We start from the raw sequence: 18,368 nt of genomic DNA on the forward strand, positions 1-18,368 counted from the left end.
TATATATATATTTTTATATTTCCTCTTCAAAATAATATTTAGATTTAATATTCAAAGATTTAGATAGAATGATATAGATTTTTTTTTTTTTTAAATATATTAATTTTTATATATACTGTTATTATTTTTACACTAATTTTTTAGAAAATATTAAAAAAAAAAAATAATAATAATAATAATAAAAGTTATGGATATAGATGAATATATTTTATAAAACGTTTAGAAATATTTTAGATTACATTACTATTTTTTTTTTATTAATGACATTTTTTTATAATTTTTCATTATTCAATGATAACAAAAAAAAAAATATATTATTAAAAATAATAATTATTTTTACTCATTTTTTTTTTGGTCATATGAATTATTAATTACTACATGGTATTATTCTATAGAAGTACAGTATATTATTTTTTTATATATATTCAATATATAAATGCGAAAAAAAAAAAAAAATGACATGTATACTTTTTTTTTTTGTGTGTGCAACATTAACATTCTTCTACATGTTTCAATGTATGTTACAAAAAAAAAAAATATACTATATATAAATATATATATATATAAATATATATATATATATATATATTTTTCTCTTTTTATATATAATAATAACCGATAAAAAAAAAAAAATAATAAAAAGAAAGAAAGAAAAAGAAATTCTACATTATTACCAAAATATTATTATTATTTACCTAGTGGTACATAGATTTTATATTATATAAAAATTATAGATTTAGTATTAATTAAAAAAACAACAAAAAAAAAAAAAAAATAAAATATAAAATTTTAATATTAATTATATAAAATATTTTTAGTGAATATATCCTATAATTTTATTACTTTTTTTTTGTATATTTTTTTTTTTTTTTTTTGAGGTGTACTCACATAATAACTAGATTAAGTTATATTAATAAAGTGATATATATAAAATAAAAAAATAAAAATAATTTATAGATATATCGAAGAGGAATATATACTTATATCATATATATATATATATACAAACTTTTTGGATATAAATATTTTTGACACTTTATTTTTTTAAAAGTTTTAATTTCAATAAAAATAAAAATTAAAAAAAAAAAAAAAAAATAGAAGAAAAGTAGGATTAAACAAATATAACAAACAAAAATAAAATATATATATATATATATTTGATATTATCTGATGAAGAAAATAAATAAATAGGTCAGACATAAATATATATATATATATATATATATATATATATATATTTCCCCTTTATGTTTTAACAATGAACGAATAAATAATAATGAATATTAAAATAAAGATTTAAACGTAGGACAGGTTATACAAATAAATTAAAATAAATTTAAAATGATCCATTAAAAAGAAATAATAATAAAATAAAAGATATATATATATATATATATATATATATATATTTTTATATATTTATTTATTTATTCATTTACATTATGCCATTTTCATCTTTCTTCTTTTTAATAAAACGTTATTCTTTTTATCATGGAGATATGTAAAATGTTTAACACATTCATAACTATCATATCCAGAAGAACTGTCATATGAGAAATAATTTTTATCATCACAATTATTGTTACATATATTTTTTAATTCATACATATTTTCAAATATATTTTGTGCACCTTTATTTTTGTGTGGTGTATATATATCATCATTATAAGTGTGTGTAGGATTAAAATGATCAAATGTTTTAATCTTCATATTATTAATATGATTATTATTTATATGATTAGCTACATCGACATTTGAAATATTTTGTAAATAATTACATTGAATTATCTTTTCATTGTCATACAAATAAGAATTATCAGAATTTTTTAATTTCATGTTTTTATAGTCATATAATATATTGTTAGTCCTATAATTATTATTATTGTATATATATTCATTATTGTTAATATAAGGTATATTATTATACACCTTATGGTCTTCATTTAATGTTTTATCACAATATACATCAAGGTAATTATTTTTTGAGCGTATGGACTCGATTTTATTTTGAAATGTATTCATCAAAATGTTTTCCTTATTGTTATTTGGATTTATATTTGTAGTAAAATCATGTTTTCCTTTCAATTTTTTACTATGCATAAAATAATCATTATGATCATCATAATCATTACAATCATTATGATTATTATAATCATTATTGTTATTATAATCGTTATTTTTTTGTAGATACGATTCATACATATACCCACTGTTGTATTCTCTGTTGTGTTCCCTGTTGTATTCACTATTGTATCCTTTTCTATTTTCTTTAGATATGTCCATATTATTACCATTACAACTTTTTACACTTTCATAACCATTATATAACAATCTGACGTTATTTTTTCTTAAATATTCATCCGTCATATCAACATTTTTAATATTCATCATATGAGGTGAATCTTCATCATGTTCCTTATCAAATTGAAGAGAGGTATTGTCAAATTCTCTTTTATGTTTTGCTGTTTCTATAAATAAGTTATTTCTTGCTTCTTTTGTGGGGCTATTATATTGTAGAGGTTTATTTCTATTATATCTAAGATGATGAGTAGGATAATTATTATTTCCATGAGGTGGATAATTAATCTTAGCTTGTTGTGTATTCATATTATGGTTTATATTACGATTCATATTATAATTAGATTGTATATTAGTAGGATTGATATTATTATTATTATTATTGTAACCATCTGCTATATTAAGAGGAGCTGTAAATCCAATTTTTTGAGTAGGTAATCTATAAGATATACTTAGAATGCGTAATTGTAATATAATAAAATCATATATATCTGTTCTTAATTCAAAAACTTTTCTCCAATTACCCCAGCCTTCAACACATTTAATCCAAAAACTTATTTCATAAAAATGTCCTGGTTGTAAAGAATATCCAAAATATAAATTTTTAGTCTTACAAAAATCACTTGGTCTACTATCTACTAAATATTGTAAACTTTTTCTTAATTCTTTAAGTGCAACTAATGGTGTATTAATATCAACCTTAAATGATATATCTATGTATGCATTTTTTGATCTACTTTCATTATATATTTTAACATTACTTAATTTTGAATTTTCATATATTACTATTTTTCCAGTTGTTGTTTCAAATTCAGTTGTATATGTTTTTATTTTTTTTATATACATAGCCTCACCACCATCTAATCTTATTCTATCTCCTATATTGTATGGATTTGAAAATGCTATAAATATTACAGATGTTATAAAATTTGTATACATATAACTTAAAATAACAGTTATTGCTGTTATAAATGCTGCTCCTGTTACTATAATTGTATCTGCAGATACTCCAAACATAAATAATAAAACAACTGAAGCTAGAAATGATAATAATATAGACATTAGTCTTCTTACTAATTTTAAAATACTCTCTTGACCTTTTAAACTTTTTATAAATTTTTTTCTACATGATATAGCTCTTTTTATTGCATTTCTAAACATAATTATATCAATTTTTCCATGTCCAGATAAATCAAATTCTTTCATAAATTCTTCTGTTTCTTCAGGTTTTAAAAATACTTCTATCATATCTTTTGTTATATATTCATTACCACTTAATGTTAATTGTATAGGACTTTTTACATTCATTATAAAAGGATCCTCTAAATCTAAAGAAATATCCTTCCGAATCTTATTTAATCTTTCTTCTTTTTTATATCTTCTACAAAATAAACATCTAAACATATTCTTACAAAATTTAAAACTATCCTTATTATATTCTCCATATTTTTTTATATTTATAGCATCACTTCTTTCTAATATATTCAGTTCTTCGTTAATTAAATGTGAATGATAATAATATGTATTATTCTTATTTAAAGACCATTTATTTTTTATATTCTTACTACATTTATTAATTTCATATGTATGTTTTTCCTTCCCACTCGATTTTAATTTCCTGCTATTTTTTTCTTTCTTTTTTTTATAAAATGGAATATGATATTCTACATTTTCATTATTGTTCACATCATCTTCATTACATGAGTGTTTATTATTATTAATGTTTGAAATATTAGGATCTATGCATTCTTCCTTTCTTTTAAAAAAAAAACCTCCCAATAAAGGAATATCATTGAACTGTAATTTGTGTTTTTTATAATCAATATGTTGTAAATGATCATATTCTATATTACTATTATTATTATTATTACTATTACTATTATTACTATGCCATATTTCGTTCTTACCATTTTGTATTATCTCATTATTTTTTTCTATGTCTATACATTTATCTTCATCCTGTTCAAATCTTTTTATTTCCATTTGATGAATAGATTCATTTGTATATTTTTTTTTCAAAACATCATCAATATTAAAATCTTTTACATCAACTGAAATGCTATTATAATTTTCTAGTTCGTTCCTAAATTCATCTTTATGATTCTCTTTGAAAATATATTGTAATGTCTGGTTTATTTCATCCCCACAAATAATATTACTATTATTATTATCATTATTATTATTATTATTATTGTTGTGGTTCATTTTATTGGGTTTATATTCCTTTTCACATGTTTCATTAATATCTTTTTTATCTTGTATAGTTGACAATGAAGGTGTTATTAATATATTAAACTTTGCATTATTCATATTTGAATTTGTCATATCATAAAAATGAGACCCATCTTTTATATCTTTATCATCATTTATATTATGTATATGATTATCCACATTAGATATTTCATTTGGATATATATTTATATTTTTTATTTTTTTGTCCAAACCGTTCACTATATTTTCATTTATTGTAGATATAATATCATAATTTTTTTTTTTTTTTTCATTTAATTCATCATCTTCTATTATATTCATAGTAGTCTCACATATATCATTTGTTATATATTCCTTTTTAATTGTATTACCGTTTTCTTCTTTATTATTATGTAAAATATTTTCCATGTAATTATTAGTTAGTTTTATATTGTTTGCATTATAATTAACTGTGTGATCCGTTTCTATATTATTCATTTTATCTTTTTTATTATTATTATTATTATTTTTTTTTTTATTTTTTTGTTCATTTGGTTGTTCAATATTTTTATCATTTTCCTTCATTTTTTGGGACGCCTGTCCTATATGGTTTACGTTTATATGTTCACTTGTTATATTTTTTTTTTTTACTTTAGCTGTTTGCTTGGATTTATTTTTTGATGGATCTCTTTTTTTATTTTTTTTCACATCTTCATTTAACTTAATAGAATCTATGTTTTGTATTTTGTTTTCATATATTATATTATTTGATTCTTTATTCTGATCGATTAAATTGTCATCCTTCGACCCATCCCCTTTTGCATCATATGTATCTACATCATGAAAAATATTTTCTAGATTAATTTTTTTTTGCTTATCATCATTATCATCATCAGATGAATTATTAGTATAAAATTTTTTTTTTTTTTTTTTGAATTTGTCGTGTTGAATTAGTTTATTTTTTATATTTGTTTTAGAAGGATATGTTTTTTTGTGTTTTAAAAGAAATGAATTTTTTTCATTTGTATTAATATTGAGAATATTACTACTTTGTATTAGACCATCCATAGACATATTATTATTATTATTATTATTATTAATATTATTATTATTAATATTATTAATATTATTGATGTTGTTGTTATGTATGGGCGTTGTGGTAAATGCATAAGTATCATTTTTTTCTTGATAATATATTTTCAAGGACATAATAATTTGTCTAAAAAATATATCACTTGCATTTCTTATGGAATTTTTATTTGTTAGGGCTATACTATTATTTAATAAAAACAATAATGGTGGTGTATTAACAACATAATGACAAGCTAGCCAATTTTTTAGAGAAGAACTTTCTGATTTTATAATATTCTTTGCTTCAAAAACAGGTGGTAATAATAATTTCATAGTATTTTTTTTATTTCTATTTATTGTTATTTTACAACAAGTACAATTACGAGGTAAGTTTTTAAATAATAATAATTCAGCTGTGTTTTGTATATACTTCCTACTAATATCATCAGTTTCAATTTGTTTCATGATACGTTCATCTTGATACAGTTCATATCCAAATAATGTTCTTATATTTTCTTGTTTATCAGCTACAAACATAAACCATTCAATATTAAATTTTCGTAATACACCATACTTTCTTAAATATTTACCTAACAAATCATGAGCATTCATTAAAAAACCCAATTCAAAAATAAAAGATATAATAGACAAAAATAATAATCTTACAGCAAAAACTATATATAATAATATAGGAAATGTAATCAACCAATGAATGTTTTTTAAAAACATAAAAGGTGTTTCATCATCCTTATAACCAAATATTCTTAATATATAATAACTATTATTATTTTCATTCGATTCAGATTTTAATATTATATTTGTTCTCCAATATATTATTTGTATAGAAGACCAAAATAAATAAACTAATTCAGGATCAACCGTATTATAAAAAGCTGCACATAAAGCACTAGGTTGTAATAATTTTTCTAATATAAATTTCTGAACTATTGCATGCAATGACATTAATATTGTAAAAGAACCTATATTTATACCTAATATTAAAAAACTACAATACATACTTCCATATATAAATTTACTATTATATTTAGGTTCTGATATAGAATCATGGATATTAGGCTCCGATAATGAACTTAAACTTACACACATAACTACTAAATTCATTATAAAATGAATAAAAAACCATAAACCAGGAGATATATCAGGAAATACTATTGATAATATACGAAGAATAATATCTCCAATGGTCTCACTCTCACCTTCATCATCTTCTTCTTCATCATCTTGTAACAATTGAGGGTTATAAGAAGATTTCTCAATATATAAATTTAATGCATTTATTCTATCCTGTTTAGTCATATAAGATCTAGACATATCTATCATCAACGATTGAGGATATTTACACCTTGAAAAAGTTTTTAAGTTCTCATCCTTATCTTCATTCATTTTATTTTATAAATTAAAGCACGTTCTCAAATATATTTATAAAAAAAAAAAAAAAAAAAAAAAAAGAAATTGTCTCTTTGTTAAATATATGTTATAAAAAAAAAAAAAAAAAAAAACCACACAAGGATTAATATATATATATATATATATTGAAATATATACATATATATATATTTTTCTCCTTATTTTATTTTTTTTTTTTTTTTTTGATTTTTCTACTATTTATTTATATTATTATTATATACTTCTTATTCCTTTCTATTGCGCTCAACGCCTTTGTCTCTAGTCAAATGATTTTAAGCCCTTTTTATGACTTTTATAAAATATCAAAAGTTACAAAGAAATAAAAAAAGCATAGACAAAATGTATTGTACATGATAATTAAAGCAGGAAATGGCAATTTTCATTTTATTTTATCCTTCTCAAAAAATTTAATAAATCATATAAATAAATAAATATATATATATATATATATAACAAAAATCACATAAATTTAATAGCATTACAAAACACATTTATACAAATAACTATTACTTTCTTTCACACATTTTTTTTTTTTTTTTTTGCCCATAGTATTACAATAAAAAAATATATATAATATTTAAATTGTTATAAATTTTATCCTATACATATTTTTTTTTTCATGTATATATGAGTATTAAAAAAAAAAAAAACAATCCTATCTCCTAAAACAAAAGTATATAATAGACAATTCTTTTTCCATAAAAGAAATTAAAGACTTGATGAACCAATTTAACAGTTAATATATATATATATATATATATATATATATATATATATATAATTTTTATAAGGTCATATTGTAGAAATGAAACATGAATAACAAGAAAAAAATAAAATATAAACAGGACAACAAATAAATATTATATATATATATATATATATATATGCTGCATAGTTGTACAATATTACAAGAAATTATATAACAAAACATATATACATATATTGTATATTTTTATATTATGTCTATTTATTTTATTTACCCATATTATGACAATTTTAATAAATGTTGTAAATCCATTACAAATAAATTTTATCTTATCAATTCGTATAATTATTAAAATATATATTTAAATTATTTTTCTACATATATTCAAGAAAATAAAAATAAAATATTCACGTTTGATTTAATTTTTATTACCAACCTAAATCATTTTTTTTTTTTCTTTTTTTTACATATTTAACATGAATCAAAAAAAAAAAAAAAAAAAAAATATATAGTTTAAACTAAATGAATGACAAAGTGAGATTTTTCCTTTTAACACATTTTCACAACACTATTTTAAAAGAATATGCTAAGACCAATAAGCTTATGTTAATATGTAATTCATATTTTTAACCTCTTTTTTTTTTTTTTTTTTCCTTTTATTAAAATAAATATGAACATAAACTCATTTCTTATTCTTTAATCATAATGAATACAAATTTATAATATACATTTAATATATAAAATTAGATAAAAGGAGAACACATTTTGTACATAATTATTAGCAACACTATTTTATTCATTTAAATTGGGAAGTAATAAAATATACAGTCTATATATAATTATATAATACAAAGTAAAAACAAAATTACACATGTAATAAAATATACAGTCTATATATAATTATATAATACAAAGTAAAAACAAAATTACACATTCCAGTTTTTTTTTTTTTTTTTTTTTTGCATAAAATTAAATATAAAATTTTATAAAAAGAACATTATAATATATATATATATATATATATATATATATATATATATACATATATATATGTAGAACAATACTTTAAATGATTGACAAATTCCCTCTTATTTCAAATAATCATAAAACATATACCTTATTTTATCCTTTTCTCCTTTGATTAAATATTACTAACAATTATACATATTAATCAAACATTAAAAAGAAAAACAAATAAAAAAAAAAAAAAAAAAATTTACATAAATGGAAAAAAAATATATCTTTCAAATTATATAATTAAATTTTTAAACAAACAAATATATTAATATATATTAAAACATCATAAGTTATATTTAAAAATATATTATTATATATATATATATATTATATATTTATATAAGAAACTACAAATATATAATTTTCAGGTGTTTTATTTTGTAAATTAATAAACGAATATATTTTATTATTAACATTAATCATATTTGTAATATAATTTGATTTATAGTTCCATATTTATAATATATACATATATATATATATAATATATGTATTTTTTTTTTTTTTTTTATGTTACAATTTCTTTATATGTTTTTTCTTTCTGTAATTAAACAGCCATATAAAAATATATAAAAAAAAATTATGACTTGTTCATATGGTTTGATAGAAAATTAAAGAAGAAAAAAAAAATAAAAATAAATAATATATCAGACAGTTATAATATATATATATATTTATTTACTTATATATTTGCTCTATTTAATATATATATATTTTTAATTATAATGAAATACATATTTAAAAATTATATAAATAAATATATATATATATATATATATATAATGAGTAGCGATTCAAATAAAAATGCCCACGAGTCGTTAGAGAACTCGGGTTTATTCAACGACGAAAATGCATCTGACGGAAACGATGTCGAGAACTTTAAGAAAAAAATGAAAATGATTAAAGTATTAAATGTAAAGAAAAATAAAGAAATAAAGAAAGATGGAAAGGATAAGAAGAAAAGAAAACTTCAAAGGATTATCGATGATGAAAATGAAGACGAGGGTGATGCTATTGAGAAAGAAAATGTTCAAGGAGATGATGAAGAGGGTGCGTTTCTTTTTGGTAATGATGATTTGGTTGAAGAGGATGAGGAGAGACATAAGAAGAAAAGAAAAAAAGAAAAGGAAGAAAAAGATAAACACAAAAAAAAAAAAAGTATAAAGTCAATAATAGAAAATGATGATAAAGATAAGATTCATAGTGATGATAGTAATTATAATGACGATAATAAAAAGAATAATAGTAATAATGATAACAATAATGATAATAATATTAGTGATGGTGATGATGATGATAATAATAATAGTGATAGCAGCTATGATAATAGTATGAGCGATCACAGTGATATTAAGAAGAAAACAAAAAAAAAAAAAAAAAAAAAAAAAAAAAAATATATTAAAAAAAAAAAAAAAAAAAAAAAAAAAAGCGAATTTATTGATACCATTGCAGAAGAAGGTGATGAAGATGAAAAAGAAGAAGATGAAGATTATGATGATGAAAATAATATAAATATAGATAAAATGACTAACGAAAATAAAAAATCAAAGAATATAAATTTTGATAAATTAGGTTTAGGTGATGATGATGAAGACGAAGATAATTATATGAACGATTTTGGAAATACATCTAATATATCAGAAAAGAAAAAAAAATCTCATTTTGATGAAATATTAGAAAATTTAAAATCTAAAAGAAAAAGAGTTCATAAGATTTCAGAAGATGATGGATTAAATTATTGTGAGAATATATTGAATCAGATGATATTAATGCATGAACAAGATATACAAAATATGAAAGAAAAAAAGCCAGCAACAGCTAAATTAGAAATTATAGATAATGTTTGTAAAATATTAACAAAACCGAAATGGAAACCATTCTTTATGAAATTAAATATATATCATGTATTAGCCTTATGGTTGATGCCAACATCCAAAAACACATTACCCAATTTTACTATAAGAACAAATTTATTGAAAGTAATTCAGCAATTACCAATTACTATTAAATCATTAAGAGGAAGTCAGCTAGGTAAAATAATGACTTATTTACACTCACATAAACATGAAACAGAAGAAAATAAAAAACTCATAAAAAATATAATGCAAAATTGGATGGGTCCAATTATAGGAATTAATACAAACTATAAACAATATTTAAAAGAAAGACAAAAAAGGATATCTGAAAATCCTGAATATCATAAAAAAGTTCTTGAAAAGGCAAAAACATTAATACCTGATTCAATATCTATAGAAAAGGAAGAAGAACAAAATGAAATGAAAAGACATGCAACTATTCCATATAATAGTGAATGCTCTTTTCTAATTAATGTTCCCTCTTCTATACCTAGTACTAGTAAAAAAATTATCCCAAAAAGTAAAATTAAGAGGTTAACAGATAATATGAAATTATTGAAAAGATGTAAAAAAATGCAAAAGGTTTCGATTGAAGGAAAGGGAGTAGCTGTTGCACCTTAAAAGGATCTATTTTTTTATTCTAATACTAAGGGAAAAAAAAAAAAAAAAAAAAAAAAAAAAAAACATATATATATAATATATATTAACTGTGTATTATATATACACAATTGTATTTTTTTTATTTTATTTATTTTTTTTTTTTTTTTTAATTTTTACGTGTGAAAAAATAATATATATGTATTGTTAAAGTTATATTCGCGCTAGCGAGTATTAAATATATTCCCAAGTGTACTCCACATGTTAATAAAACAATTACGTAAAATAAATAATACAAATATATACATTTATATATATATATATATATATATATATATATATATATATATGTGTATATACCCTTAAATTTTTTTACATATGTGTATAATTCCATTTTTATGTCCTTTTTTTATATTGCAATAAAATATATTCGCGAGATAAAGAAAAATGACCATATTAAAAAAACGACAACATAAAAGATAAAATGTTATGTACATATATATATATATATATATATATATTTATTTATATATATATATTTTTTATTATATAATATTATGACAAATGTTTATTCATTTTATTTATTTTATTTTAATTTAATTTTTTTTTTTTTTTTTGTGTGCGTTATTTAATGTAAACTATATTTCCCAAAGAATAAAATATATATATTTATAATTTTTTCCAAGATAAATGTATAAGTAAAAGAATAAATCATTAAAAATATATATATATATATATTTATATATATTTCATTTAAAAAAAATAAGATTCATTTAAAATATAATCACATTTCAACACTGACCATATCCATTGTGTTAATACATTTTATAATATTTAAAAAATAATACACACACATGGCAACAAATTAAAATAACGTCGTACAACATCATTTCTATATATATAGAATCAATAAATATGTATGAATATAAATATATTAATATATATATATATATATATATATATATATTTGTAACTCTTTGTAAAATATTTTTCAATATTTTATCATCTTCCCTTTGAATTGTAAAAAATTGTAAATAATATTATTTTAGAATAAAAGTCTAGAAGTTTAATAATATATATTGTAGACATTTTTCTTTAATATCATAAGAAGAGAAATAAAAAGGATGTGCAAATTGGTGCATATATATTAGTCTTTACCAAGAAAAAAAAAAATAAAATAAAAATAAAATAAAAATTAAAAATAATAAGATATAAGATATAGGGAAAGAAAGAACGAAAAAAAGACAAACAAATAGATCGTTTAAGAAGTAGACAATCAGAAGAACAAAAATAAATATAAATGTTATTTTTTCCATTTATTTCTGTAATAAATAAAAAAAAAAAAGTTTTTCTTAACTTGTCAACTTTTTTATTTATATAATATTATATAAAAGGAAGGGATATCCTGGATGATATATATATTTTTTTTTTTTCGTTATGATAATATTGATAAATAAAAAATAGGAAAAAATAATTAAATAATGGATATATTAATTACAAGTAATTTAATACAGTTGGTGATATATGATAAGTTTTAACTTTATATATATATATATATATATATATATAGGATGTTCTTAAAAATATAAATATATATAGTTCATTCATTCTTGTTTACATAGATAGATACATAGTATATATACATATATTTATATATATATATATATATATATGTGAATTCCTTTTAATGTTCATTTTATTTTTTACCTTTTATTGATACATGTTACATTATTTTTAAAACGGTGTGCCACCTAAAAATGAACCCAGAGGAAGATATATGCAACAAAAAAAGTGGCGTTAAAGACCAAGCTCTGAAACATTTTCTTTATCAGAATATTTTAAAGAAAAACTTTATTCTTTTTAATATATTTAAAGGAGGAAAAGATTCGAACAATGATGATGATATAAGTAATAATAAAAATGAGATAGAGGATATGAGTAATATATCTAAAGATATAAATAATAATAATATTAATAATGATAATAACGTGATTAATAGGGATAGAAATATAAATGATACTTCAAATGATATTAATTATACTAATAATATGATTAATGCAAATAATTTATGTGACATAAGTATATATAATAATAACTGTAATATATATGAAAATAATAAAAATTATTTGTTTGATAATGATTATTCCAAATTAATTGAAGAAAATGACGAGGAAGTATGCTCATTTTATAATGTGCATAATAATAATAATATTGATGATGATATTATTTTAAATAATGATGATGAGGAATACATTTTATTTTTAAAATATATTTATAATGATTTATTATGTTTTATAGAAAGTAATAAAGATTATCATTTAAATAATTCCAATTATTCTGATATGGAAGATTTAATTATTGATATTTGCGGAACTATATGTCATAAAGCGTTTAATAATATAAAGACAATATTTAACACCTATGATGATATAAAAAAAAAAAAAAAAAAAAAAAACACACAAAATTTAAATTCTTTAGATAATTGTATGTTAAATGAAGAAAATATTTATGATGAAAAATATATAAATAATAAAAATGAAAAGATACAAAATGATATGTATAATCAAAATATATGTGATAACAAATCTAATGTAAATTATTCTTCATATTTTTTTATTCCTCCCTTGGAATTTATTGTATCTCATCTAAATAAATTACATAAAAAAAATACTTATTCTTATAATGATATTGATGAATTCGTTAAGAATAACGGCTATGATAAATATAATTTATTGTCTCAAAAAGAAAAAGGAAATAAAAGTAATACTTCAGAAGAGATAGAATTCTACCTTTCATGTCTTAAACTTCAACAAAAAAAGGGAACAAATGAAAGAAAAAATAAAAATAAAATGGAAAATGAGAGTAATATATGTGTGCAAAATAAATCACATGAACAAAATGATATAAGTGAAAAAAAAAGAGACCAGAATATATATACAGCCATGCAACACACAAATTCTTTATCAACTTATAAAGAAGATAAATGTTTTAAAACCAAATATTATACACTTGAAGAAAGAACTAACATATATAGTGATAAAGATGATATAAGTTATAACTCCTTTAATAATGATCAGAAATGTTTTGAAAAGAATTATAAGAATATATGTAATGAAAAAAATGAAGAAGAACAAACAAAAAAAACTTTATATCAAGTGGATGAAAATAAACATATTAATTATTTGTTATATAATAATAACAAACACAAAAATAAATCTCAAAGTGATAATTATAAAGATATTTATGATCATTATGAAAATGTATGTCATTTTAAATCTTCTGTTTTAACTTCACAATCATCTGAGGAAGATTCTTTAAAAAATAAACAAAAAACAAAAAGAGAAATACACAGCGATATATTCTTTTCTTCCTATCCAAATGAAAACAAAGATAATATTAATATTAATATAAATATAAACAACACATATAATAATACATATAATAATATATATAACAATACATATAAAAATCAATATAATAATACATATAATAATAATGATGATGAAGTTCTAATTGAAAGTAGACTTCAAGATGATAACCCAGATGTTATTTCAAATCCTATCCAAGATGTAATTCAATATGAAGATCTAAATCATAACTATCGTCGCTTCAACAAAACTATAGATCAAAATAATTGTGTATATTATAACTTAGATTACGTTTATTATAATAAATCATTTACAACACATAAAAATATTAATATTCCAAAAAAAAAAAAAAAAAATTACAACGAATTTTATTATCTTCATGATGAAGATTGCTTTAAAAATCATACAAATGATGATACCTCCTTTTATAATAACAACAAGAAAAATATATATAAGGAGAAATATAATTTGTTAGCAAATGAAGAAAATCAAAAAGGTATTCAATCAATAAAGGATGAATTTTCAGATATTTATTTTTCATGCAATTTGACAAATGATATAAAAAGAGTTATAACAAATGATGAACTCATACATACACAAGGAGATAATAAATATAATAAAAATATAAATATAAATATAAATAATATGGCTAATAAATATGATGACAATAAGAATACGAATGAGTGTGATATGTATGATAAACATGATCATATGGAAAGCTTAAAAAATCAAAGAGATACAATTGATGTAGATACAAATGATGATGACACAAATGATCCAGGCATAAGTGATGAGGAAGCTTATTATATGAACAATAGAGGCATAAATATTAGGTATGAATATATAAAGGAAACCAAAAATGACAATATGGGTGATCATAAAGATGATAGTGTGAGTTATAATAATGACGATAATGTGAGTGATCATAAAGATGATAATGTGAGTGATCATAAAGATGATAATGTGAGCAATCATAAAGATGATAATGTGAGTGATCATAAAGATGATAATGTGAGCAATCATAATGATGACAACATGAGCTCTCACAATGATGACAATATGAGCTATCATAATGATGACAATATGAGTGATAATAATTATAATGATGATGACAAAGAAGAGGAACACAAACACTCATCTAAAATTAACTTTATGAATAATATAAATTCGAAAGATGGTAATGATTATAAAGAAATTATAAATAATGACATATGTAAACTTAATAATGTCAAGGAAGAAGACGAATGCAATATCATAAAAGAAAGTTATGACATCCAAAGTGATGCTGATAATAATAATAATAATAATAATATTAACGATGAGCATAAAATATATAATCGTCATATTTATAAAGATATAAATGATAACGAGGAAGGTTCAAAAAATATACTTAAAATAAATGAAGAAGAATATCAAAAAAAATTACAAAAAATACTAATAAAAAAAAAAACAATATATGAAAATCAAGATCAAAGAAATTTTATAAGAAATGAAAATCTACATGATGATTATTATTATTTTAAATATTTAAATAATAAGGAAAATACAACTGATCCATATCATTACACAAAAGGTGACAAAAAAACAAATATTCAAGTAACGCCATCTCCCTTTCCTCAATTTCTTAGAGATATACAAATATATAATATTCCACAGAAAAAAATAAGATTAAAAAGGTAAATGCAATAAAATATCATATAAATGTATATATAAACATATATGTCAATAAAAATATAAATAATAATGTATATATTATAATGGTATTTTCTTTTTGTATTTATTTATTATATTTTTTCATTTTATAGAACGAGCATACCTTTGAAGCACGAAGGCGTAAAGAAAAAAAAAAAAAAAAAATATATATATTATAATAAATAAGAGCATATTATATATATATATATATATATATATATATATAATAAATAAGCATGTTCATATTTATACTCTTTTATTTTTATTTTATTTCATTTTATATTTTTTTTTCCAGGATAAAAATAAGGAACAAAAATATATTTATAATAAAACCAAAAAAAAGGACAGGAAGAAAGAAAGAAGTATTTCTGTAGTAAGAGAAAAAAACAACGAATAAACATCAAGGATTATTAAGAATACAGATCGATATATATAAAATAAAATATATTTATAATTTTTTACAGCACATATAACTATATTTTTATATTAATTAATTAATTATTATTATTATTATTTTATTTTATTTTTTTTTTATTTTAAAATAATTAAAAATTTTGTAGCAATATTTTTCAGAATAATATTTTATATATGTATATAAAAAACAACCACTGATATATTTTGTTTTGTTGTTTTTATATTTTATGCCAAAAAGAAATAAAAAAATATAAAATGTGAAATATTGGAATGGTAAACTTTAGAATAATCATTTATATTTTACAATATAAATCAATATATATATGTTTTAATTGAATATATATTTTGATATTTAATGATTTATTATTTTTATAATTTTTTTTTTTTTTCTTTTTTTATTGTTTCATTTAGATTTTATATTTATAATTAAAAGGATAAATATATATATATGTAAATATAAAGAAAACAATTTTTTGTTCAATATTTTTATCTAATATGATAATTTTTGATTCTTTTTTTAATAAGTTTTAATTATTATAAATAAATATACATATATATATATATATATATATATATATATATATATATATATATATATATATATTTTTATTTATCTATATATTTTTTTTTTTATCTATCAATTACAACAACGCTTAGAATAAAATAAGATTTAATGTATACGTATTTAATATGAAGCATATGCAAAATAAATATCTTTCTTGTATAAAAAAAAGAAATATATTAAAAAGGACATTCTGTCAATATAGCAACATAAATGTAATATATATATATATATATATATTTTTATATATATACTCGTTAAATATATTCATATTTTTAATATATTCCTTTTAATCTTTTATTTTTTTAATTCCAACTTGATCTATATATATTATATCTCATATTTTTGTAGTTACACATATTTATTATAAACAAAAAAAATAAAATATCTAGTAGAATGCGTGCTGTAATACAAAGAGTTAAAGGAGCTATATTAAGTGTAAGAAAAGAAAATGTAGGAGAAAATGAAAAAGAATTAGAAATTTTTAGCGAAATAAAGAATGGATTAATATGTTTTTTAGGTATTCATAAAAATGATACATGGGAAGATGCTTTATATATAATTAGAAAATGCTTAAACTTACGTCTATGGAATAATGATAACAAAACATGGGATAGAAGTGTTAAAGATTTAAATTATGAACTTTTAATTGTCTCACAATTTACTTTATTTGGAAATACAAAAAAAGGAAATAAACCAGATTTCCATTTAGCAAAAGAACCAAATGAAGCTCTAATTTTTTATAATAAAATTATAGACGAATTTAAAAAGCAATATAATCATGATAAAATTAAAATAGGAAAATTTGGAAATTATATGAATATCGATGTAACAAATGATGGTCCTGTAACTATATATATTGATAGTCATGATATAAACCTAAATAAATAAATGATACAAGTGCATAATTTTTTTTTTTTTTTTATTCATCAATTAATATTAATTATTCACATAAAATAAAATGAAGCATATATGTTTAAACATGAAACTGATAAACCGACATAAATATATAAATAAATAAATAAATAAATATATATATATATAAATATATATATTTATATATATATTTTTTATGTATATTTTTAAAATGTTAAAAAATATATTATCCTCTTATATTAACTTATAATACCTAATTTTTTTTTTTTTTTTTTTTTTTTTTTTTTTTTTTT

General features: G+C 19.1%; 4 protein-coding genes across 4 annotated transcripts; 3 read left to right on the forward strand and 1 right to left on the reverse strand.

Annotated features, from left to right (window-relative positions):
* Positions 1 to 1,440: 1,440 nt before the first annotated feature.
* On the reverse strand, positions 1,441 to 6,963 carry PGSY75_1107900 (mechanosensitive ion channel protein; the record flags this gene model as incomplete). The annotated part of the gene is made up of 1 exon (XM_018786205.1): positions 1,441 to 6,963. One exon carries the CDS (start codon positions 6,961 to 6,963, stop codon positions 1,441 to 1,443), a length of 5,523 nt encoding a protein of 1,840 aa, XP_018641000.1.
* A 2,529-nt stretch (positions 6,964 to 9,492) lies between these two features.
* On the forward strand, positions 9,493 to 11,187 carry PGSY75_1108000 (putative IWS1-like protein; the record flags this gene model as incomplete). Its single annotated transcript, XM_018786206.1, has 1 exon — positions 9,493 to 11,187. The coding sequence occupies one exon, from the start codon at positions 9,493 to 9,495 to the stop codon at positions 11,185 to 11,187; it is 1,695 nt and encodes a 564-aa protein (XP_018641001.1).
* Positions 11,188 to 12,920: 1,733 nt separating this feature from the next.
* PGSY75_1108100 (hypothetical protein) lies at positions 12,921 to 16,620 on the forward strand (the record flags this gene model as incomplete). Its single annotated transcript, XM_018786207.1, has 3 exons — positions 12,921 to 16,207; positions 16,337 to 16,364; positions 16,519 to 16,620. 3 exons carry the CDS (start codon positions 12,921 to 12,923, stop codon positions 16,618 to 16,620), a joined length of 3,417 nt encoding a protein of 1,138 aa, XP_018641002.1.
* A 975-nt stretch (positions 16,621 to 17,595) lies between these two features.
* PGSY75_1108200 (D-tyrosyl-tRNA(Tyr) deacylase) lies at positions 17,596 to 18,090 on the forward strand (the record flags this gene model as incomplete). The annotated part of the gene is made up of 1 exon (XM_018786208.1): positions 17,596 to 18,090. One exon carries the CDS (start codon positions 17,596 to 17,598, stop codon positions 18,088 to 18,090), a length of 495 nt encoding a protein of 164 aa, XP_018641003.1.
* Between the last annotated feature and the right edge of the window lie 278 nt (positions 18,091 to 18,368).

Source organism: Plasmodium gaboni, chromosome 11 (genome assembly GCF_001602025.1).
Source record: "Plasmodium gaboni strain SY75 chromosome 11, whole genome shotgun sequence".
NCBI lineage: Eukaryota > Apicomplexa > Aconoidasida > Haemosporida > Plasmodiidae > Plasmodium > Plasmodium gaboni.